Source organism: Alnus glutinosa, chromosome 13 (assembly GCF_958979055.1).
Source record: "Alnus glutinosa chromosome 13, dhAlnGlut1.1, whole genome shotgun sequence".
NCBI classification, from domain to species: Eukaryota; Viridiplantae; Streptophyta; class Magnoliopsida; order Fagales; family Betulaceae; genus Alnus; species Alnus glutinosa.
Window position 1 is genome coordinate 23,802,485 of NC_084898.1, and position 22,094 is coordinate 23,824,578.

At 34.1% G+C, this 22,094-nt stretch overlaps 2 protein-coding genes across 4 annotated transcripts; both read right to left on the minus strand.

Annotated features, from left to right (window-relative positions):
* Positions 1–1,391: 1,391 nt before the first annotated feature.
* LOC133854228 (probable methyltransferase PMT14) lies at positions 1,392–10,128 on the minus strand. 2 transcript variants are annotated; one of them, XM_062290318.1, is made up of 7 exons: positions 9,812–10,128; positions 7,777–8,442; positions 6,457–6,667; positions 4,242–4,524; positions 3,062–3,448; positions 2,513–2,590; positions 1,392–1,925 (listed from the first exon to the last, which is right to left on the minus strand). In XM_062290318.1, the coding sequence occupies exons 2-7, from the start codon at positions 8,413–8,415 to the stop codon at positions 1,688–1,690; spliced, it is 1,836 nt and encodes a 611-aa protein (XP_062146302.1). In that variant the 5' UTR covers positions 8,416–8,442; positions 9,812–10,128; the 3' UTR covers positions 1,392–1,687. The 2 variants fall into 2 exon arrangements, with proteins under 2 accessions (XP_062146302.1, XP_062146301.1); XM_062290317.1 differs by having other exon boundaries at positions 7,777–8,445.
* Positions 10,129–13,738: 3,610 nt separating this feature from the next.
* Positions 13,739–20,777, minus strand: LOC133853713 (uncharacterized). Of its 2 annotated transcripts, none has more exons than XM_062289729.1 (10): positions 20,436–20,777; positions 18,998–19,125; positions 18,794–18,865; positions 18,515–18,660; positions 18,287–18,401; positions 18,121–18,201; positions 16,181–16,318; positions 15,123–15,210; positions 14,192–14,305; positions 13,739–14,032 (listed from the first exon to the last, which is right to left on the minus strand). In XM_062289729.1, the coding sequence occupies exons 1-10, from the start codon at positions 20,698–20,700 to the stop codon at positions 14,010–14,012; spliced, it is 1,170 nt and encodes a 389-aa protein (XP_062145713.1). In that variant the 5' UTR covers positions 20,701–20,777; the 3' UTR covers positions 13,739–14,009. The 2 variants fall into 2 exon arrangements, with proteins under 2 accessions (XP_062145713.1, XP_062145712.1); XM_062289728.1 differs by having other exon boundaries at positions 13,739–14,050; positions 20,436–20,776.
* Positions 20,778–22,094: the final 1,317 nt, after the last annotated feature.

Here is a 22,094-nt window from a genome sequence, read left to right on the forward strand (position 1 = left end):
ACAAATGATATAAGATTATTTGGTTTCATAAATCCCATATTTGTGAAGGTTAAGCCCATCGTTTTTACCTTTAAAGAGAGAAATTAATATCACTAACTAGATTATAAAGTTTTAGGTTAACATTTGTTTAAATTTTAGATTAAACCGTTTTTACCTATGTTTATTATACATATAGTTACAATCTCCTTAAAAAAAGAATTTGAATTGAAAAAAATCAATAATAAATGAAGGGGGCACTTCAAGTTAATTTAATCAATTCTATCAAAATATTAAATTATCAATTGTTCCAAAAATTTAAGCTAATAGAAAGAAAGGTTAACCTAATAAGAAGGGTTTTAACTGTTCGGAAGGGTGTTCACTGAGTCGTCCGGACGCCGTCGTGAAGAATCTGATTAACCATATATAGTTTCATTCGAACGGTTGGATGGTATCATACGCTGCCTCCGATTTTCCTTAATTAGGTAAACTAGTAAACCTAGCTAGTTTTGTGGGACTCTATAAATAGGCCTCGCATGATTTTTGTAAAATTATGAGACTATGTTTTTGTATACGAAAGAGTTCTTTGATCCTAGAGCATTCAAGCTAATTCTCTCTTAGAGTTATTTTTGTTAAACCAGACAGCCTTTACTTCACAAAAAGACTTGAGCCATGGAGTTCTGGTATTGGAAGAGGAGATCAAGCATGTAACGCTTCAACTTATAAACAAGTCGCAAGTGAAAAAATATATCTTGATTTTTCATATGACATTACCATATAATAATATATCAGACTCAACGCAGTAGAAAATAATCATGAATAAAATTTTCTTTTCTTTTAACACTACAAACTCATTTCAAAATAATAGACAAGAACTTCTATATAAACATCAACTTTCTAAATAGATCAAAATTGTTTAGCCTCAAGCACCAAACCCCAAACATGCATAGGGATCCTTTGCCTCAATTTCTTTTGCAGTATCTGTAAAATTGCCATAATTTTACAGGCCCAAAAAAAGGGCGAAAAAAATTTAAAATAAGCCCAAAAAAGAAGTTTAATTAAGGCTCAACACCAAAAAATAGGCCCAAATTTAGAACCAATTATGTAGTTCAGTTATAACTTTAAATAATCGTTAACTGACTGTTATTTTATAATTAATCGTTAATTGCCTAAGACGAAACAATTGCAGTTATAAAAATAAGATAGCAATTACAGATAGAGATAATAACTACTAACAGTAACCACATTTTCACTCCTACTTTCTTTAACTCATGCATATGCAGTGGTAATCTCGTGCTTACCCTGTTTACATAAAAATCTACCTATGTACGCATGAAAGGGGGAATTAAATGATAATTCCATTGAGATTGTTGCACCATGTTAATCCAGAGAGCCATGTATAATTATAAGGTCAATTGAAAAGAAAAATATCATTATGATAATGTATCAATGTCATGCTTAACATTTATCACTGTTAAGTATTCTTGAAACAATTATTTGGGCACCCTTTTCTAACTTCCCCCTCCAAAATCAATACAAGAATAAAAGCTGAGATGAGCATCATACAGCTCCTATATCATCAATGACACAATACATGCCATCTGTGAGTATCAGAAGTTCAGAACTCTTTGAGTTCCTCCACTCCAGAGCAACTTAATCATCATTTGGTGCTAGAGCATTGCTTCTATTCACCACCAGACACTGACCTGTTTTATTCATCACTGGATGTGCTGTTTTCACTGCTGCCAACCCAATACCTTTTGACAGCAACCAATATCTTCTCAGGCACAAGAGGACCGTCCTCGTGATCCATCAATTTGACATCCCATCTCATGCCTCCAGCAATTTTCTTAACCTTGTTCATAACATCAACTTCATCCCTCAAGATGACAGCCCCTTCGGGCCGCAGGATACGATCCATCTCCAGAAGGATGTCTTCCAGTCGGCACCTATTCATATATGTTCTATCAGAAATTAAACGTAGTAAAAACTTACTGTAAAATTAATGAGGCTTTTGTCTCAGAAGAAGACTCCATATAATCAGGATCATTTATAAAGATAATACAAAATGCAGCAACCTATTTGGCTATTTTCTGCTAACTTCAAAAGAGAAATAAAGATGTACCAACTTTTGAGAAGGAAAAAGAAAAGGAAGAATAACTAGGTTAGTTAACAAAGGAATACAGTAAGAGAACTTTGGTGATTAAGGAAGCCCACCAAACTTTTTGCATAGATGAAACTATTTCCACTTTAGCCCACAGAAAAATTCAAGCTTGGAGAGTCATGTCAATGATGTCATTAATTCGGAACATCTCATGAAAGATAGAGGGCTTTCCTAAATGGTTTAGAGACACTTGCTGAGTTCCACAAAAGTACAACATATTAGCATAAAATCATATATATGATATGAAGTATTCTGGAAATTCAGACTCTTTGACTACAAAAAGGATTGGAATGCTTCCATGTAAAATAGTTTTAAAATGCCCAAACCAGATATACTTCTGGCATACAGGAAGAAGAAGATGGTGAGGCTTACGTGTTCTGGTACAAGCTGAATACACCACTAGCATGAATAAGATCGTATGTCCTTGGGTAAGTAGAGAAGCCTTCACACCTGAAAAAAGATAGGGAATAAAAATGTAACAGATATTCCAAAGCCTTTGGCATTGTGATTAAGAAACGGAACTAGTAATGAGCATGAAATCCTTGTACTATTTGACATTCTTATATTGCCCTTGGCAATGTAATAAGAAGAATCAGGAAAGTTTAGTCAATTTTAATACAGAACCATATGATGCTTAATGAGTTGCAAATGAAGTGATATGCTATCAAAGATGACAACAAAAGGAAAGCTTAGAGATGGAATTCCTTTCAGGATGTACCACTAAAGTTTAACACACAATGCCGGCCTCATAACCAGATAAGCCTTAAAGTTGGTTTATAATAACACGTTTTCATCTTTGTCAAAATTGCAAATAAAACTGCCATGCTACAAATTCTCAGCAATTTCAGTTTGTAAAAATGCAGAGAAAATCTACAGGACTTTAAGTGAACAACAAAGGGTGGGAAATTCGTAAGGGCATACCAGTCATGATAAATGCCAATTAAACCTCTCTCGTAAATGACACCTAAAGTGTTCTTAGCAATCGTGGGCACGACATTGATTACCCAAGATTTTGGTGACTCTAGTGCTGCTGCAAATCCTCCAAGTCCTGCATTCATGTCCATCACATTCCGATATCTTGTAGTGCCAATCAATCTATTTATCCTTTTATAGACATTTAAACGTTTTTTCCAAAGCTTAATGTCTTCTTGGTAAGATTCAGCTGTAACCCCCTGAATGGACCCCTTAGCTATTCGGGGAGGGACTGCAAAAAGCCTAGCTGGAAACTTCTTCAACTCTCCTCCTGCTACCTCATCCTTACTAGTTACCTCAGGGAAAGGAGTAATACATGTGTCCATTTTCTTGTACCTAATATACCCCACAAATCTAAGAATTAGGATGACAATACTAAAAGCAGAAATAATAACAATTTTGAGAAGAAAGAAAAAATCAGAAAAGTCTAACCCTGGAATTGCATAACATTAAAACTCAACTCTGAGATATAACTAGAGTAACATAAATCCATATAAATTGTAGATTCATATATACCTTTTTACCAAAAGAAGGAATTCCACATGAAGCTAATCAAATTAGATGGTTGCATCCTAAAAAGCTAAAATTTATTTATCAGAAAAAGGAATTTCCAGTCAAGTATTGTGTTAGTGTTCATCCATATTGGCTCATATTTGGTTAATACAGCCAATGCAGGACATTGCAAACCTATGCACTTCAAAGTGTCAAGCAAGTCTTATATACCCTGATATCCCACGCATCGGGCAGTTACTTGTCATGGGTACATGCCAACCAACAGATTAAGTCATGGGTACAAGCCTGAAGATTGTCAAATAAATTACTGAAGTTTCATATGACTATTTCATATTTTAACAGTGAATAAATGTAACAGAAACAAAGCAAAGGTTTTTTTTTCAAAAATGAACGACCGGAACATGACAACTAATGGATGAAGTAAGAAGGATTGCATACAAGTAACTATTTCATTCCTCTGAAAGTGAAGAATAAATTTCAGCGAAACTAAGTACAAATGCAATCAAGTAATGAAGTGTAATCAAGTAGACTTGCTGTACCAAACATGTTGTACAAGTAACAAATTTTGTACATCTAATAACAAATAATATCAATGAGTGTAATTAAGTAAACTCACCAGACATTATCAGCATCCTTCGACTCACATATATTTGCTGACTTTCTTCGGCAGGATTTGGCATTTACCTTTTTTCTCCAGATAGCAATATCTCCCTTCTCATACTTCTTCTCCCAGCAAAGAAGTTCAGCCAGCTCTTCGATCTTTCTTTGCTCAGCCTTGACATCCTCCTTCGATCTCTTCCACGTTTTATAGTAGGTCTTCCAATTGATAGGAGGGCCAGATAGGACCCAGTATCCACCAGGTCTGAGGACTCGATCAACTTCCATTAGGTACATGCCATCTGTAAAGAGAGGTTCATATGCAAAAACATCATCAACTTTACCAGGTACACAAAATTCTACCACCTCCATTCCAAATTCAGAGTCCTGTTTTTGGATCAAGATCCCCTAGAATTCTTAAGATATTTTACCGAATAAATTTCTTCAAATCTATTTTACTGAATAAATTTCTTCAAATCTCAACTATCATTTCTAAATTAAATGGTATAGATTTTTACATATTAGCATTGATCACTTCATTATTTACTATATTTATCACCAGTTATCACCTCATTATTTACCACAAGAAGTAAAAGATATGGTAAATAATGAACTGAAAAGTGCCGATATGTCAAATTTTCCATCATTTAATTTAAAAGCAATGGTTGAGATTTGAAAAAATCTACTTGATAGAATGCCCTAGGAATTCTTTTATATATATATATATACACACACACACACACACACATAAAGATTTTATAAAAAAAAAAAAAAAAAAAAAATGTAAGACGCCTATAAGTACATAGAAACAACCAAAGCAGTCCACAACAACCAAAAAAATAAAAAAACCCAACAAACCCTCAAAAACCCAAGCCCCCAATACCAAAACCTCCAAGAGCCCTAGGAATTCTAGAGAATCCTAATCCCCATTTTAATGCATGTTCCTTTATAGAAGTGGTAAATCAAAAAAACAAACTCTTAGATCTTGACAAGAACCTTTTAAATTCCCATCTATATGAATAATTTTGGAAATTAAGAACATCCTATACTTGACTTTTCAAATAGAATATATGCTTCATGACATCCCAAAAAGGAACAAGGGACTCTTAATATGGCACAGAGAGAGTAAACAAGATTTGTGATTCTGTATGGTGTTATCTGATATCCAATATAATTAGATAAATGAAAACACAAACTTGTCGCTAGATTAACAACCCATGAAGGGTCAAGGACACCCACCCAAAAAAAAACCAATAAAAAAATAACAAAGCAATAATCGAATCTAGACTGCGTGGTGATACAAGTAAAAAAACTAAATAATATATAAAATAATTTTTAATTAAAAAGTAAATTTTCTTTTCTTTTCTTCAAGGTTCTAAGCTTCTTTATTTCTTCTTTAGTTCTCTTTCACTTTTTACAAGACAAATTAAATTTCTCTCTATTATGCTCATATGAACTATTTGATTCCATCCCTTCATCATAAAAGTCAAAATTAGGAACTTGAAGATACGTGGTTTCTGTTAAATCACCATTTGTCCCATAAGCTTAAGCTGATAGGAAGAAGTAAATTTAATTACTTAATCAATACTTTAACACTCTCCCTCACGTGTGGGCTTAAACTTCCTTTCGATAGGTGATGCCCAACACGTGAAATATTTGGCTTTGATATTATGTTAAATCATCACTTGTCCCATAAACTTAAACTGATAGGAAAAGGTAAATTTAATCACTTAATCGATACTTTAACAGGTTCAAACTCTACAAACTTGAAAATTCTAATTAGAAAACTATAGCAATAGATACAAGTATTGAGTTGTAGTTAGATACTTGATAGTCTGTTTTGGAAAAGTTCATAACTTTTCATGTAAACAATGTATTTTTTCTCCACTTCATGGCACACTAACATGGAACAGAATTTTTGATACATTTGTGATCACACATGTAGCTTCCAGCATTAGTTATAAAGGGACGAATGTCTAAACACTACAAAATTGTAAAAGAATCACTAATCATCAAAATATTTCATTGTCTAGCAATACGTGAATTATTTCATACTAAAGTTTATGATGAAATATAATCATAATTGTAAATATAGTTTATGTCTGAAAATAGGGTAGTTTGAATGATTTAATTTTCTAAATATAAGTTTAAGTGCTCTTTACATAATTAAAACAAAAAGTACAAAGATTAATACATGATTGTCAACTGAGATGTTGATCATGCCTAGCACTTACCATTTGAAGTCCATGGTATCAAACATCGAGAGCACTGAGCCATATCAAAGGCTCTCGATGGGTATGGAAGACGTATTGATCCAAGAACACCTATAATAGCAGGTACACCTCGCTCCAATGCAAACTGTACTTGTGCCTCATGATTGTCCCTTGGTGCAAAGGACATAGCCAAAACATTTCTTTTCATCAAGTATGCACCCCAGCTTGCAACCTGTATTATGTACAGAGTTATTATTCCAATAATTGAAAGGCCAACTGAAAATGAGTAGATTAAGGCAGCCGGTATGGAGAACATACAAGTCACTACCAGCATATATTTCGTAACAACCCAAGGAAAGTGCAGCCATACCAGCACTATCACGCTAAAAGAAGTAATAAAGTTACAATTCACGTTCTCTGAAATCACTTATAAATGTCAGTTTCACCAATGAACTAATGTGAGACTTAGCATTCATTACTTTGTTTCTGGGATGCCATAGTCTCCCCCACTCAAATCCCCGACATCTTCGTCAAGGCCCACATCATGCAATGCTTCAGTACCACATTGTGTTACTAGGTTGTTCTAATACCATCTGTAACGATCCAAGAAAAACACTAGACACATTTGTGGTATCACTCTAAAAAGACTAATCAAACTACAATTAAAGCTTCCTAAAATCACTTATAAAGCACAGTCTCACCTAGTAAGAAGTCAATGTGAAACTTAGTACTCATGAATAACTTTCTGGGTTATCATATATTTGATATAGAGGAACAAGACAGAACCCCAGCATCAATTGTAACCAGACAGTAATCCAACTATAAATTATATTAAATCATGTGAACCTTGTCAGCAAGAAATCACATTCATTTTGATATTCTAAACCAAGAAAAAAATAGAAAAGGAAAGACAAATGTTAAGTGATCCAGAAAAGAACCTACAAGAATAGTATTCAAGAGTATAAAGCTAATGCTGATTCTCAATATATCAAGCCCTTCAAGACAAATCAACCAGTTGTTCCAGGCCTCAGTTCAGGCATGATATGTTGGGAATGACATCACGAGAGACATTATGCATAGGTATGACTATCTTATAGTTTCATGTATAATAGAGGGCAAGGCGCAACTTTGGGTGAAGTGTGACAGGCCTTTGAAGTTGCAGATTTTTGGAATCCTCTGGATCCTTCAGCATTGTCTCAAAACCAAAAGACAATATGTGTGTGGGTGGGGGGAGGAAGAATGAAATAAATTGAGTTCTAAACTATGATGAATATCAGGGGTATATATTTAGACACGTATACAAAAAGAAATAGATAACGGCAATTTGAACAATCAACATACTCCACAACCAGTATCCAGTGCTGTTCTGACAGAGCCATCTGCAATTGGAATAACTGATGCAAGTTCATCAATATACGCATCCGCGCCTTGAGGGAACATCGTTCCTCCACCTGGAAATTTGAACACATCTCCCTGAAATTGCACCCAGTTCTGGACGGCCTTCTCAACGGTCAGGCTTTTATAAGGAACATTAGCATAGTGGACATAGTCACGACCCTTAGGCCAGGGGAATGGAGTCAGATATCCTTTGGGTGCTGGAATAAGACAGCGCAATTTTTCCTCTTCTGGAGGGCAATGTCTTTCCCTATATATCATGTTTTCCCTTGGGAATTTCATTGCTCGGTCTTGCTCTTGGCAAGGAGTATAATCTCTGTATTGAAGATCACATGGCTTGAACACTGTTGCTTTAGGTGCAGAAGGTTGAATAATTTCAACAACATTGTGATGAGCCTCAAAATTTAAATTCGTAAAGATGTTGCAATCTGTCTGCTTGGTCAATTCCAAAGCTACACTGTCACCTTTTCCAAAGCCACTCTTCTGCCATGCTCCCAAAAGGTAAAAGAAACAGCAGAGACCAATAATAACAAATATAGACAATGGGCGTTTTCTGTTGCCTGGTGAGTTATGCTTGGACCCCATGATAAGATTGAGACAATTCCCTGAAACCTACTGCATTATGCAGCTAAATTAGAAAGCAATAACTTGAAACAAGTCATCAATGGTTGAGAAGCAAAAGCTAAATAGAAATATTAATCTAAGTAAAAAAATAATAATAATAATAATTTAAAAAAAAAAAATCATTTAGAATTGTTCCAACTTTAATAGTTACCTATAAAAACTGCATTTAGATGTACTAACTAATTATGTATCCAACAGGCTTCGTGTAATTAAAAGTAAATAGTATAATGAAATTCTATGAATTTAGATCGACTTATGTCTTAAAATAATGACTATCGACTTAATTATGTCTCAAAATAATGACCAATGACGACAAATAACCAAATCTTCTTCTAGTTCCACTCTTTAGACATCATGTTTGCAATCATAAAAGATCTTCGGGGTACAAACTGTAGAATAATAACTTTGAGAGTGAGAAATGTAAACTTGCAATACATTATGATGAATAAAGGATAGGCATCAAACCCATATCCTTTTGAATTGGTTATTCGCACACTGATTTACTGGTAGAGGCCAGTTTTCATTGCTATATATATATAAAGGAGAGAAAGCATTAAAGCAAGGAGTAGCATCTTTTCCATTACACATAATGATTTGCTAGTAGGCCAATCCTCATTGCTATATGCTCAGAAACAACTACAGAGACCTCTTCTTTTGCTTTATCAAGTTGGTCCCAGGATCTACTACCTCAAGTCAGAAACAAAACTCGCATTAAAAATCATCGCCTAAAAACCAAGCTCACGTCTCTTGGGTCTTAAACAAATTCAAATATTTTGTATTTCCAAGAACAAGATCCCAATGTAAATGTGAACCCAACCCGAATAAACAACGGAAATTTATGTTAAGGATATGGATGACAGTATTGATGGCAACAATCAGAATGAAGCTTCAGTTTCATCCGTATCAAAGACATCATCTCAATCAAGAACTCCATCTCAACTTACACTTCCAGCTAGTGAATCAGTGATAATAGATAGCATAATCAAGAGTTGTAATTGTATTTATCAAATGGTTACAAGTGATGTACGTGAGATACTCTATAAATGAAGTTCAACCTCTTGATCGTAACAGTGAGGGAAACACTTTCTGAAACAAATTGTGTGCGAAACTCTTCAATTTACAACCAAATCGAACATCTATGAGCCTAAAGAACCAAAAAGAGCATCATAAACAACAAGCAGGGGAACTAAAAAGAAACCCAAGTAAATGCATTTCTTCTTCTTCTTTTTTCACATACCCAGAAAAATAAAATGAGAATGGATGACATTACAAGTGCATAGATCTTATGGGAACAGACAGTAAGAAAAAAAAAAAAAAAAATCAATGAAAATAAAGAACATAAAACGAGATCGCATACTTTAGCTGGAAAAAGAGAAAGCACTCTTCAGTGGGTACAAGTCACAAGGTGAGGATTATTTCATGTGGGTGCTTCCAGCTTATGAAGTTGGAGCTTTCTCTCACTCTAATAAGACCCCCCAAGTGCTGGAAAAGGCTCACTGGTTCAGCACGTCCCACAAATACAATGCCAGAGACAGAGAGAGAGTAATCAGCTATAGTAGAAAATTGCAGCAGTCCACTGTAGACTGTCGGGGACTTCGAAGAGTCAATGGAGGAGAGACATTAGCTGGCTCGGATTTATCCGCCGACACGGCTATTCCCATTTTAGATTTTTATGTTCTTCGACCATGTGCAAAAAGAGAGAACAGACTAGTAAACCAGAAAAATTAATTATTTAATTATTTTTAATTATTATTTTTTAAAAAAAAAAAAAAAACTTTTTCCTTTGAGTTTTGATTTAGTGAACTTTTAATGGACGAAAAATGATACTAAATGATTTTAAGTGATTTTTTTTCTTTTATTTTTTTAAGTAAATGCTAGAAAATGTCATTTAATTTGAAATGAGTATGACGAGCATTAGCAGTATTATTCTCTTTCTTTTGATAATTAAGATATTATAAACTCAAAATAATTTTAGCAAGTAATCAGCATTATTCTCCTTCTTTAAATTAGTTTTCATCTCATTTTTAACCAATAAAATTTTGTGATGGTTTACAAGTTGAGATTGTATCCAAAATCAAATTACTTTTTCAGATCTACAAAACTATGTATAAAAAATTATCAATTAATAATAATAAGAAGAAGAAGAAGAAGAAGAAAGAAGAAGAAATTGAGCTTTCATTTAATTAGGGCCGTTGATTTTGTGGCCTGTGACCATTTATTTTCCTCTACCAAAACAAAGACAATAAATGTCACATCGACATCCTAAGATTCATTGCCGACACTACAAAGTGACAATAACAGTAATAACAGTAATAATTACTTTTTAAAAGGAACAAAAAAAAAACGTTTAACTTCTTTATTATTATTATCCCTTTGAAACTTAGACCACGAAACATTGAAAATACACTTAACCTCTTAATATCAAGGATGCGTTTAAGATTGTAATTTCGTGGATCAAATGTATAATTTTAAACTAAATTATAAAAAATTAATTGTTTGAGAATTGTATTTTTAAAAAATTATGATTTGAAAATCTAGAAAATTGTTTTTTCAATTCTGCATTTTCAAATTGTAAGTAAATGGGTGTTTTTTTTTTTTTTTTGAAACGCAGAATTTTAAAGGCTAATATGCTATTTTAAAGGCCAAACTGTGATTTTGTCAAATGCGTAACTGTGTTTTTTTAAATATATTTTCAAATCGCATATTTTTAAATCGTACTTTTTGAAATTACAAACCCAAACAGACCTTAAGAACAATAAATATAAGACACAAAAGCTCATATCAAAGGAGCATGGCTGTACATTTCAATCTTAAATGATGTTCATTAATTTATGGCTTCTTTGACAATTCATTCTACATTTTTTTTTTTATTAGAGAACTCATGTCCAATTCTGATCGGGGATAATGTGACATACTATTGATTTTTGTTAGAATTTTAAACCGTAAGTAAATATAAAGAATTAATTGTAATTTATGTTTATTCACATAAAGTTTTAAGTCACTTTTTAAACCGTAAAGAAGTTATTGCAAATCAATGCAATCACATAGACTAATATTATATTTACTCCTTTTTTATTTATCTAATTCTTATTAAGTTAGAAACAGTTCAAACACTCAATATTTACTCATGTTTTGTATACATGGGTTTCTTGGCATAAAAATAAATTCAAAATTTCCTGTTCAAGTCAGTGTATTCTTTATATTCTGGCCTTGGATGATTGCATGCAAATACAAATACAAGCACCATACAAATACAAGCAAAGTATGGAAAACTTTTTTCAACACCCATGGCTCCCATGATCCAATACTCTATGGAACTTGATGTGAGGGGAATAATATTAGCCCCCCACCACTTGGATATATGAGGCCCCACATACTTTGGCTAAGCATGTGAGGTTCATTACTGCCATAAATGAAAAGCATGAGGGTGACCAATATCAATATGTTAATGCAGTGCATCTCCTTTTCCACAAGCTGACACATCTCCTAACTACTTAGCAAAAGAGTTCCCACACACACAGGTAACACCTTTCCAGTCATATAAAAGAATCTAATCTTGGATTGTAGAGCTTGACAGCATGTTTAAGATGGTGTTTTGGCTCTTTTTAGAGTAAAAAAAAAGTTAAAAAAACACTTTTGAATTTTTTTACTAGGCATGCTAGCTTTTTATTTGACACAACTTTTTGTAAGTATTAAAAGTATTTTTTAAGCTCTCTAATGCAATCTCAAATATGCTCTTAGAGGGTAAAAGAGTAAGTGCATAATTTTTCTCAAAATGGGTACGGTAAGAATGATGTTACTCTTCACACCTGTTTTTTATCACTCATTTCATATTAAGTAGCATTCATTTTGTTTTTTTTAAATGGTTAATATGATAAACCACTTAAAATACGTCACGTCAATTGATATGAAATAAGTGTGAAAAGTAAAAAGTAGCATTATTTATGAAAATTTTCTTGTAAAGTTCATTCTACGAGAGAGCTGTCTAAATTTTTAGGAATGGGCTATTCTATCAATTTATGTCCATGTATCAAATTTAATACATTAAAACCGCATCCATATTAAGTGAAATTAGGAGAATCTATTTCATAATCTAGATTAAATTTCACATATTTAATGATACATATTGCCACGTCATTTAGAATAATTTTTGCATAATCTGAACTATAAAATAGATTTTATCCATTTTTATTTAAAATGGAGAAGACCGTTATATATATATATATATATATATAAATATGTGTGTGTGTGTGTGTGTGTGTGTGTGTGTGTGTGTGAGAACCATTAAGGAGTTCAAATCCTACTGCACACAAGGAGAGAAAAAGAAAAAATAAAGGGTTAAATAGGGTTTTAGTACCTAAGGCTTAAAGTTTTTATTTTTTATCCTCTATGTTTCAATTCGTATCACAAATTATACCTAAATTTTGAAAAAATACCGAATTAATATCTCTGTTAGTTTTTTCATCTAAAAACTAACGGTATGCCACTTCAGCGCCACTTAACATATTTAAGAATGCGATACCTATTCCAAATGTCACGTCATAAGACACATAAGTGCCATGTCACAATCCCCCCCCCCCCCCCCCAACACACACATATAAAGCTTTAAAAAATAAAAAAAAAATAAAAAAGAAATAAATAAAAGAATAGGTGGCCACCACCCCCAATACAGGGGAGAACTTCACTTAAAGATACCGAACTTTTACCATTTTTTAAAGAAGATACCTGAACTTCAAAACGTCTCAATTTAGAATATCCATTTTTCGAAAACTCTCAATTAGAAGTCCTCCGTTAAGATTTTCTGTTAAATCCTATCAAAATTCTCAAAATACCTTTATATTTATTTATTTTTTTAAAAAAAAAAATAGAAATTTTTTCAAAGATTTAGACATGTATTTTTGCAAATTTCGTTAAATTTTAACCACACCTAAATCATAACATTTTTTTTTACTAAAAAAAGGGGGGGAAGAGAGTATTTTGAGAATTTCGATAGGATTTAATAGAAAATCCTAACAAAAGACTCTTAATCGAGACTTTCCAAAAAGTGAATACTCTAAATTGACACGTTTTGAAATTCATATATCTTCTTTCACAAATGATGAAAGTTCGGTACTCTTAAAAGTGAAGTTCTCCCCTGTTATATATATATATATATGGTAACCATCAAGGGGTTCAAATCCTATTGCGCACAGGAAAAAAGAAAAAAAAAAAAAAGCAAACAAATTTCAGGGTATGAAGATCAACGCTCCATTTGCTAGTCCTTTTGGTCCATAAACAGATGAAATGACAATCTAAAACTTGTATTGATTCAACTATTCACAGGACCCAAACAGAACACTGGTCTACAGGATAAAACTGGACCTTATGAACTATCTCGAAACCTGATACAAGCTCTATATTCTTCAATCGTAAGGTTACAAATTTCCATCAGTCAGACATAAATTCAATCCCCAATAAAGTACAAAAGAAAGAGCTAGACTCAATATTACAAAAGACCTTGGCTAGGCTCTGAGTTGTTTCAGCACATGGGATTGAGAGAGGATACTGACACCACGTCAAAATATCAGTGCCTTAGGCTCTGCATGAAATGTGTTGTCTAAAACATGTTAGCTCAGTTATATCAATGCACAGAGAACATGAAAGAATATCGAGCAAAACAGAGCATTGGGAAGATGTCAATTCATCCACAAACACAAAAGCATTATGTGGAACGCCGATCAGCAGTTTAGCAGCTCACCAGTTTTCAATGCATTGCGTTGTTTATCAGAATTTATGTCCATGCCTTCAGCAGACTTCAATTTGCTTGCCTCTAATTTTTTTCTCAACCTTGAAGAGCTCAAAGAGCCTTCAACTATTAAAAAAGAAGAGTAAGCGTGTCAAAATTAAAGATGAAAAAGCAATATAAGAAATGGCCATAAAACCCCAAAAGCTAAAGATATGTATGCTCACAAAAAACAATTACACACATGTTAGCTAGGAATTGAATGGTCAAATATGATTCAGGAAATCACAAGATTGGACCCTTTTTTTTTTGGATGAATGACATCAAAAGATTGGACATTGTAAGCTCAAATGCTAACAAAAGCTAGAAAGGCTAGCTAGTTTAAAAATCAGCTAACCCATTAAACAGGATTTAAAAGAAAAAAGAAAGAAAAGACAATTTGTGTTCAATTTTGCGAACATGTGAAGAGAGGTGGAATTACAGGATGCCACCTTTGTTTCCCAACTGCAAAACTCAACTCAACCAAACCTTAATCCTAATTAAATTGTTGTCAGCTTTATAGATCTGTTTTCAACTAATCACGAAGCGACATGCATCCTTCCCCACCACTTCATTCAGAGCATAATCATATTGTCTGTCACCTTCATCTTTATCATATCCTTCTTCACAACATCTAATCATCTTTGTTTTAGGCCTTCCTCGACCTCTTTTCACTCCTTCAACTTGAAATAAATCACATTCGCACTAACACATTTCCATGAAAAATTATTCGGACATAATCTTACTGAATCTTTGTTTCCTAAAAGGCGCCTTGTTTCTCAAAATTTCATTTTGGATGTCATAACTTTTTTAAGTTGTAAGAACAACAACAGCCAGATAAGAGACTGGACCAAGTTGGAACACCCTGTTTATTATTTACCAAAACATTTTGGAACACCTTTTATACCTTGCCATTCCCATACTACTTTTGATTCACCCTTCACAAGCTTTGGATAACGATCTACTCGAGAATCTTCCTGAACCAATTCTTCTACCTGCAATTATGGTGGAAATTATGAAGAAAAAAAAAAAAAATTAATTTTTGAAACTCGATAAAGTAGTACAAATCATCAGCAGTACAGCTTTAGTAAAAGAGAAGATATAAGCAAGGATAACGGATACAAAAATAAATAAACTAGTAGTCCTCAACAAGTCAGGTTGAAACTTGCATTAGTTCACAAGGTCATAATTGCTTGTGAAGAACTTTTGGGAGGCAGTGAAGTGGATAATATCATTATCAGCTACTGAAAGAGTTATGAGTTGCACTAGTAGGAGTGATTTGATTCAAGTTAAAGGATCAAAAGGACATGAGGAAGGGAAAAGAGAATGAGAGCCAAAGCTCTGAGAAAATACATGATTGCCGATATTGAACAGAGGATATGGCTTTGCAGGAATGAATCTAAAAATCATTTCTTGTAGTTTAAGTTGACTCCCAGTAATGAGGCCTTTAAGATAAATTGAGATTACAGCAAAAAGACAGTTATTTAAAGGAGCTTCAGGAGTCAATGCACTGGCACAAAATAAGCAAGCTTTGGTCGTCAACTACTCTCCAAGGATGAGGCAGAAACGATTTCAGAATTTTATGAAGTCAATATGTGTTCAATATGTGCCCCGATCCATGCAGAATAATAACTGAAACAGAGTGGTTATGAACTCCAACATTTGAAATAGACGAACTGACTCATATGTCAATACTCCAGTTCCACTGAAAATGGTCTCTCCAACAAAAAAATATGAACATACGCAAACTTCATCGTCTCATAAAAGGCATCAAGTCTATGAACAAATACTAAACTCAAATGCGATTTTTAACTCCCCTAGAATATACTTATAAAAAAATATATTTATATGACTCCACTTGAATATCAAGGAAATAAACTGTTTACAACACTGGCAATGTATCTGCACCAATCCAAAACAGAAAGAAGTTATTAAAGCTATACTCTGATCCAGACAAGGGAATACCTTTTTCCATAACACAGGGTCCTTCCTCTCTCTTGGTAAAAGAAGATGATCTCGTAACCTAGAAGCAACAACCCAAGGTTCACGTTCCCCATTTATACTCTTCGACGTCAATGCATTCTCCTCCAGTATTTCACAAACCTATCACATGGGCCACAGAGAATTTTATGTTTGAATAAAATTATTAAGCAAATTGAATCAATAAAGGAATAAAATAAGGGATAATTTTTCTCTTAAAGTGCGCATAGATCAGTAAATTTGGGTACATTAAATCAATATCAAGTTACCAGAAAAGTATCCACATCTACCCATGCAGTACCAAGTCTACTAAAAAAGATTTCATCAAAACAACTTTTATGCTAAAGAAGATAAACAAACTCCAGTTGTCATGGAAGTCCCAAGTCCCAAGGAAGAGAGGGATTCTTTTTTTTTTTGGTGATAAGGGAATTCTTTTGAGAGAGAGAGAGAGATAAAAGGGTGCCAACCAAGTACACAAGGGTGGAGTACCTACAGCAAAAATTAAAGAAAGAAGTCCATACAGAAATAAAGTCATAAAAAGTAAGAGTCTGCCATTCCATTCATTTGAATGTCACCTCAATATCCTCTACGAATGTTTGACCCCCTCATAGGTTCAACAATCAAGTTCCGTCACAAAGCCACGAAATCAAGCATACATGGGTGGCTCTCCATGCTGAATGACAACTTTTATCACTAAAAATTTTATGTGAAAAACAGACTCCAGTATGCTGACGTAACCTACAGAAAGTCAGGTGCACCCAATGATGTACATTGAGGTGAATGATTTTCTATATTCCATGGAAACAGTGTAAGTGTCCAGCATATTAATTGTTTTAAACAGTTGTTGGACAATTAACGATGTCTGCTCACTGATTTCTTTCTTTTGTATTCTCTCCAGATTATGGTGCACTTAAATAATTGATCCAGCGATACATACAAATTTAACATCTTGTTATCTGTATCTAAAGCTTGTACTTTAGCTGTAATTTAAGGAGGTTTAAATGCTCGTTAATATAATAAAGTGCTAGATATACTGATATAGCCTTCATTGAGCATGTTTAGTTTCTTCACCTAATTAACGTGTTGACCAACCCCACTTTGTTTGACAGAAATATGGTCAGAACAGGAAATAAATGTTTATTTATCAATGAAATGTGGACAAAGACTGAGAAGGTTGCTGATTCTTATATCATGGGTCATTTATGCTCTTCCAAAGATCTTTTGATTCTTATTATATAGGCAATGAGTATATCAAACATGGCCTTGGGAGGGCTTACTTAGAATGGTCCTATCCTGAAGCATTTTTGTATGAAATGAACGCTGTCAAGACTCAAACCCGTGCACTGCATTTGACATCAAGACTTTACCATTAAAACAAGGAATTTAAATTTTAAACAAGGCTATATTAGGTGGTTATTATCATTTTGGTGCGACACCTCTCTTCTTTTTCTTTTTTGTGGGTGATTGAACAGGGATAGTAAGCTGCTCAACTTGAGGATAGCTCTACCCCTCCCAAACCTCTCCAATCACATGGTTTGAATCAAAGTTATTAAAGGGGCAGAGGTATTCTTTCTTGTTGATAAATAGCACATCTCCATTTCTTGGTACTGCTCAGTGCTCACTATTATTCCAATTTCAACATCAGCCTTAACAGTCCTCAACAAAGCTTTTCCATTCACCAATATATTACATGCATTGGGCACTGTTTGCTTGCCAGCTTCCCATCAATATGATGGATATAGGGTTTCATGTCTAACTTACAGCCTATTAGTGATCTACCGGCTATATATTGTTCAAAATCAACCATTGGAACTTTTAAGATAACCAAATCAACACATTTAAGAATAGGAGGGAGGGGACAATTTAATGAAACAAGAAGCTAACATTCAGTCAGCTGTGCTAGAAAAGAACACAGGGCCTTGTACCTGGTGGTATAGTTCTTCAGCTCTGCTTGATAGATATTGTATGCGACGAACTTTCAGGAGAAAAAATGTGCATCCGAGAAGCTGTGAATTTTGATATTGTCAACAAGCTTCAACATATTGATAGCAGAACATAAGCATTGAAGGAAGTCTTCTAGAAAGAGAATACCAGCACACAAACTGGAAAAATAATAAGAGCATGCTCAGTGAGCCACTGACGGATGCGACAGGGAAATGGCTTATAACGCTCAACTAACAAGTCTGGGCACTTCAACTCTTTGATCCTATGTTTAAAAAGGAAAAAAAAAAGAAAAAGGAATGATCAGGTAACATCCAACCTGAGGACCTACAGCATTCATTAAATCTTAGACTTGAAATTGAAGATGGAATGGCATACCCATGAGGATTTCTCCTTGTCTCCAATAATCTGCCAACAGCATCCATTGTCCTTTGTTTTGTATACATATAGGTAGCACTGTCCAAGCCAACATTTTTCATCAGCTCATGCCCATCTAACTCCTTCCATACATCATCCTCTCTTACCTGAAAAGGGGGTATATAATTCGGACTACAAATGTTGTCAACAGAACTCAAGCACGTTGCATTCATTGTATATAATAAACAATAATATAGAACCAATTTTGATGAAGTTGAGAGGTTGGCAAAGGTGACAGACCCAAACTGTCCCAATTCCATTGCACAAAAATTGAGCGTATGCTTCACAAAGATGAACTTCTACCCACTCCGACTGCAATTTCATTATATATAAATCATGAATTAGAAAAATATACACGATATTCAGAGTTAAATTTGCAATTTTCTAATCCAACTGCCCAACCACATCAGTATACCAGAGTTAATAAGTTTTCCTAGGACACACAAGTTTCTTAGCTGTTTCATTAATATCTCCATCTTCTACACAGAACTTCCCATGCTTTCTATAACCACGCACACATTCCAACTTGCCTTGATAACATTCTCCGTTACTTGGACAAAGCTCACAGAAATCTGTACATGATGCAAATTGATTAAAATTTAATGTCAATAGAAGTAGTAAACATCCCACAGCAGCCTATTTCTCAGGACCGTTGTATTTAATATTGGAAATGGTAGAATACAACAACAGAAAAGATTAAAGAAGGCACTGAAGAGCACAAAGTCAAGGGTAAAAAATGTGTTCATAAGAACATGCTTGAGGAGGGGAAAGACCAATAAGCATTGCACAGAGCATATGTAGAGAAAAGGCATGAGCTATCAACTAAAATGAGGCAGGAATACAAATGTGAGACACTCCTAAATGAAAATGGAGCTACATGGCAGATGGGACTTCAAAACAAGATATTCATACCATGCAGAAGCACATACTAGATGGAATACCAATATATGATCGTTATACCAAGATGACCATCTATCCTCAGTAGATTATAATTCAAGAAAGTTGCAACATACATCTATTGTTGCTTTGAGACCCATAAAGGTGTTCTATACCCAAAGGAATACTAGTCCACCTTACACCTTATTGCTTTATGTTAATTAAAAAAAAAAAACAGTCTATGAAATTTTCTTCAGATGACATATATAGATCATAATCCAAAAACACGATTGCCTAATCCAACCATCAGAACTTATAGACTTTGAATGAACAAGGCATAGCTTGGAGCTCATTTCACAAGCTCGCTCATTCTCAAAAACTGCAGGAACCTTGTCATCCGTTATTCGTTTACCAGTTACTAGTAAATAAGATAACTAAGTCCAGCTCGAACCACCTACCACGCAACTCAGCTTGCCATGATAATGGTGAAATTCTATCATCTTGTTCTATAGAAATAAATTTAATAATTGAGTTATAACCCACTAATTATCAAACGAAAATATAAATAAAATCATAATTCACGTGGAGAATCAGTCACATTGTGCACAAATTGAGCCACACCTCACACAAACACGCATATTTTTTTTGATAAGTAATAAACTGGTCTTATTAAAAGCGCAAGGCGAGAAAGCACCTAACAAGAAAGTGAAAAGGAAACAGTCCAGACAAAGAAAGAAACCCAACAAACCCTCCAACCCAAAAGCCCTCAAACCCGAACCCTCAAGAATCACACCCTACTACAACACGCATATTTGAACATTTAATCCATAAAATAAACACAGAACCAAGAAATCAATAACCCATCAACTAACTACCCAGAAAGCAAATAAATTTGGGTTTGAAACTACAAATAGAGTTAGAAACTTTCATTTTCCTAGATTTTATAAAACTTAACAACAACAACAACAAAAAACTACGAGAAAATTAAAAAAATGAGGGAACTCACCGGAGATTGCATCAGGGGAGTCTAAATCGCCGCTATCGCAGAAGGGCTTGGATTGGCGGTTGATGAAAGTGGTGGCCAAGAGGTTGCAGCCCAGAGCGACGAACGTGGCGATGGCGAGCACTGCCACAAGCCGCAGGAACTCATCCGTGGAGGGAAAGAAACTCTGTGGGGGTTCCATCAAAGGGCTCAGCGAAGAACTTGAAGAAGAAGAAGAAGAAGTCGGTTTAGCATTGGGTTTTGGGCGCTTCTTTGGAGTGGAAGACATTTCCTATGTGAGTTGTGGGAGCAGGGTTGCCGAGAAAATGGAAAGGAAGGACGCCAACGTGTGTAAAACAAGTATAGGATACCTTCACATGAAGGTATCCAACCATATGCGGTTTAATCAAAAGGTCACCGAATTATCAATCGTCCTAAATTAAGGTAAGTAGTATCTAACTTCTCATTTAAGGGTATTTTATTAGTATTTGTGGTTAAATTTTGTTAAATTTTTTAAAATACTCATTTTTTTTAATTGTTTGTCAGAATTTAAGAGAATTTACAAAAATACTCATGCTTGAATATTTGAAAAACTTTATAAATGTTTTTAAAAAAAATAAATACATGGATATTTTGAGAATTTTAGCAAGATTTAATAGTAAATCTTAACAGAGTACTCTTAAGTGAGACGTTTGAAAATTTCTTATCCTAATTTGAGACATTTGATAGTGTTCACATGCTCTTATTTATTTTTTATTATAATAAGAACTAATTAAATGGCTGATAGACATTACTAGTTAAATCTAACGGGGATGGAGATGAAGTATATAGCATTATCCCTGAGTCATGACTCGTAAATATTATCATGTCAACGTGGTAAGATAAAAATAAGATATTTGTGTAATATATAATATTTATCTTTTATAGAATATGGACCAAGAGTGAATTTTTAAAGGGATTCTAATAAAATCTGTATTACCCCATTTTCCAATTTAATTCGAATTCTAAAATTTCTTGATTCAATTCTTTTAAATTGTTTTATAACTTATCATTCACCATTAACTAAGTACAAGGATTAAAAACTCTAGAATCACCTAATTAATTAATCTATCCTCTCGCACCGCCACGTCAACTTGGGCCCAGCGGGATCCTTTGAGCATGATGGACCTCACTCCTACCGCTCACAACTTTCCCTCTAAATTCTAGCTGTAAAGCTCTTGTTTTTGGGTCGCTGTACCCATAAAAGCCGCTCACACTGCCTGGTAGATTCCACGGCCATGGCTTAGAACTTCAGAGAACCCCAAATAGAGAAACCGCGTTTCGGTGTAAACGTGTTGGAGAACACTCTGTGAATTACACCGTGTTGGAGAACACTCTGTGAATCCGATTCTGGTAAGCTCACATTCCTCAAAAAGTTTTCACTTTGGTGTTTTTCGATTTGTTTTCTGTTTATATATTTTTTTATTGATGTGATGAGGAGGAGATTGTGATTCCTGGGTGTAATTTACACCGTAATTTTAGTGTTGAAAGAGGTTCTTACGGTTTAGAATTATGGAGTTAATCGGAATTACAATGTTTACGCTGGAATTGTAGGGAAGAAACGAAGAACAACTTCTGCTTATGATGATTTTGCTCTACAAAGCGAAATTAATGGACTCTGCAGTATTTTCTGAAATTATGTAT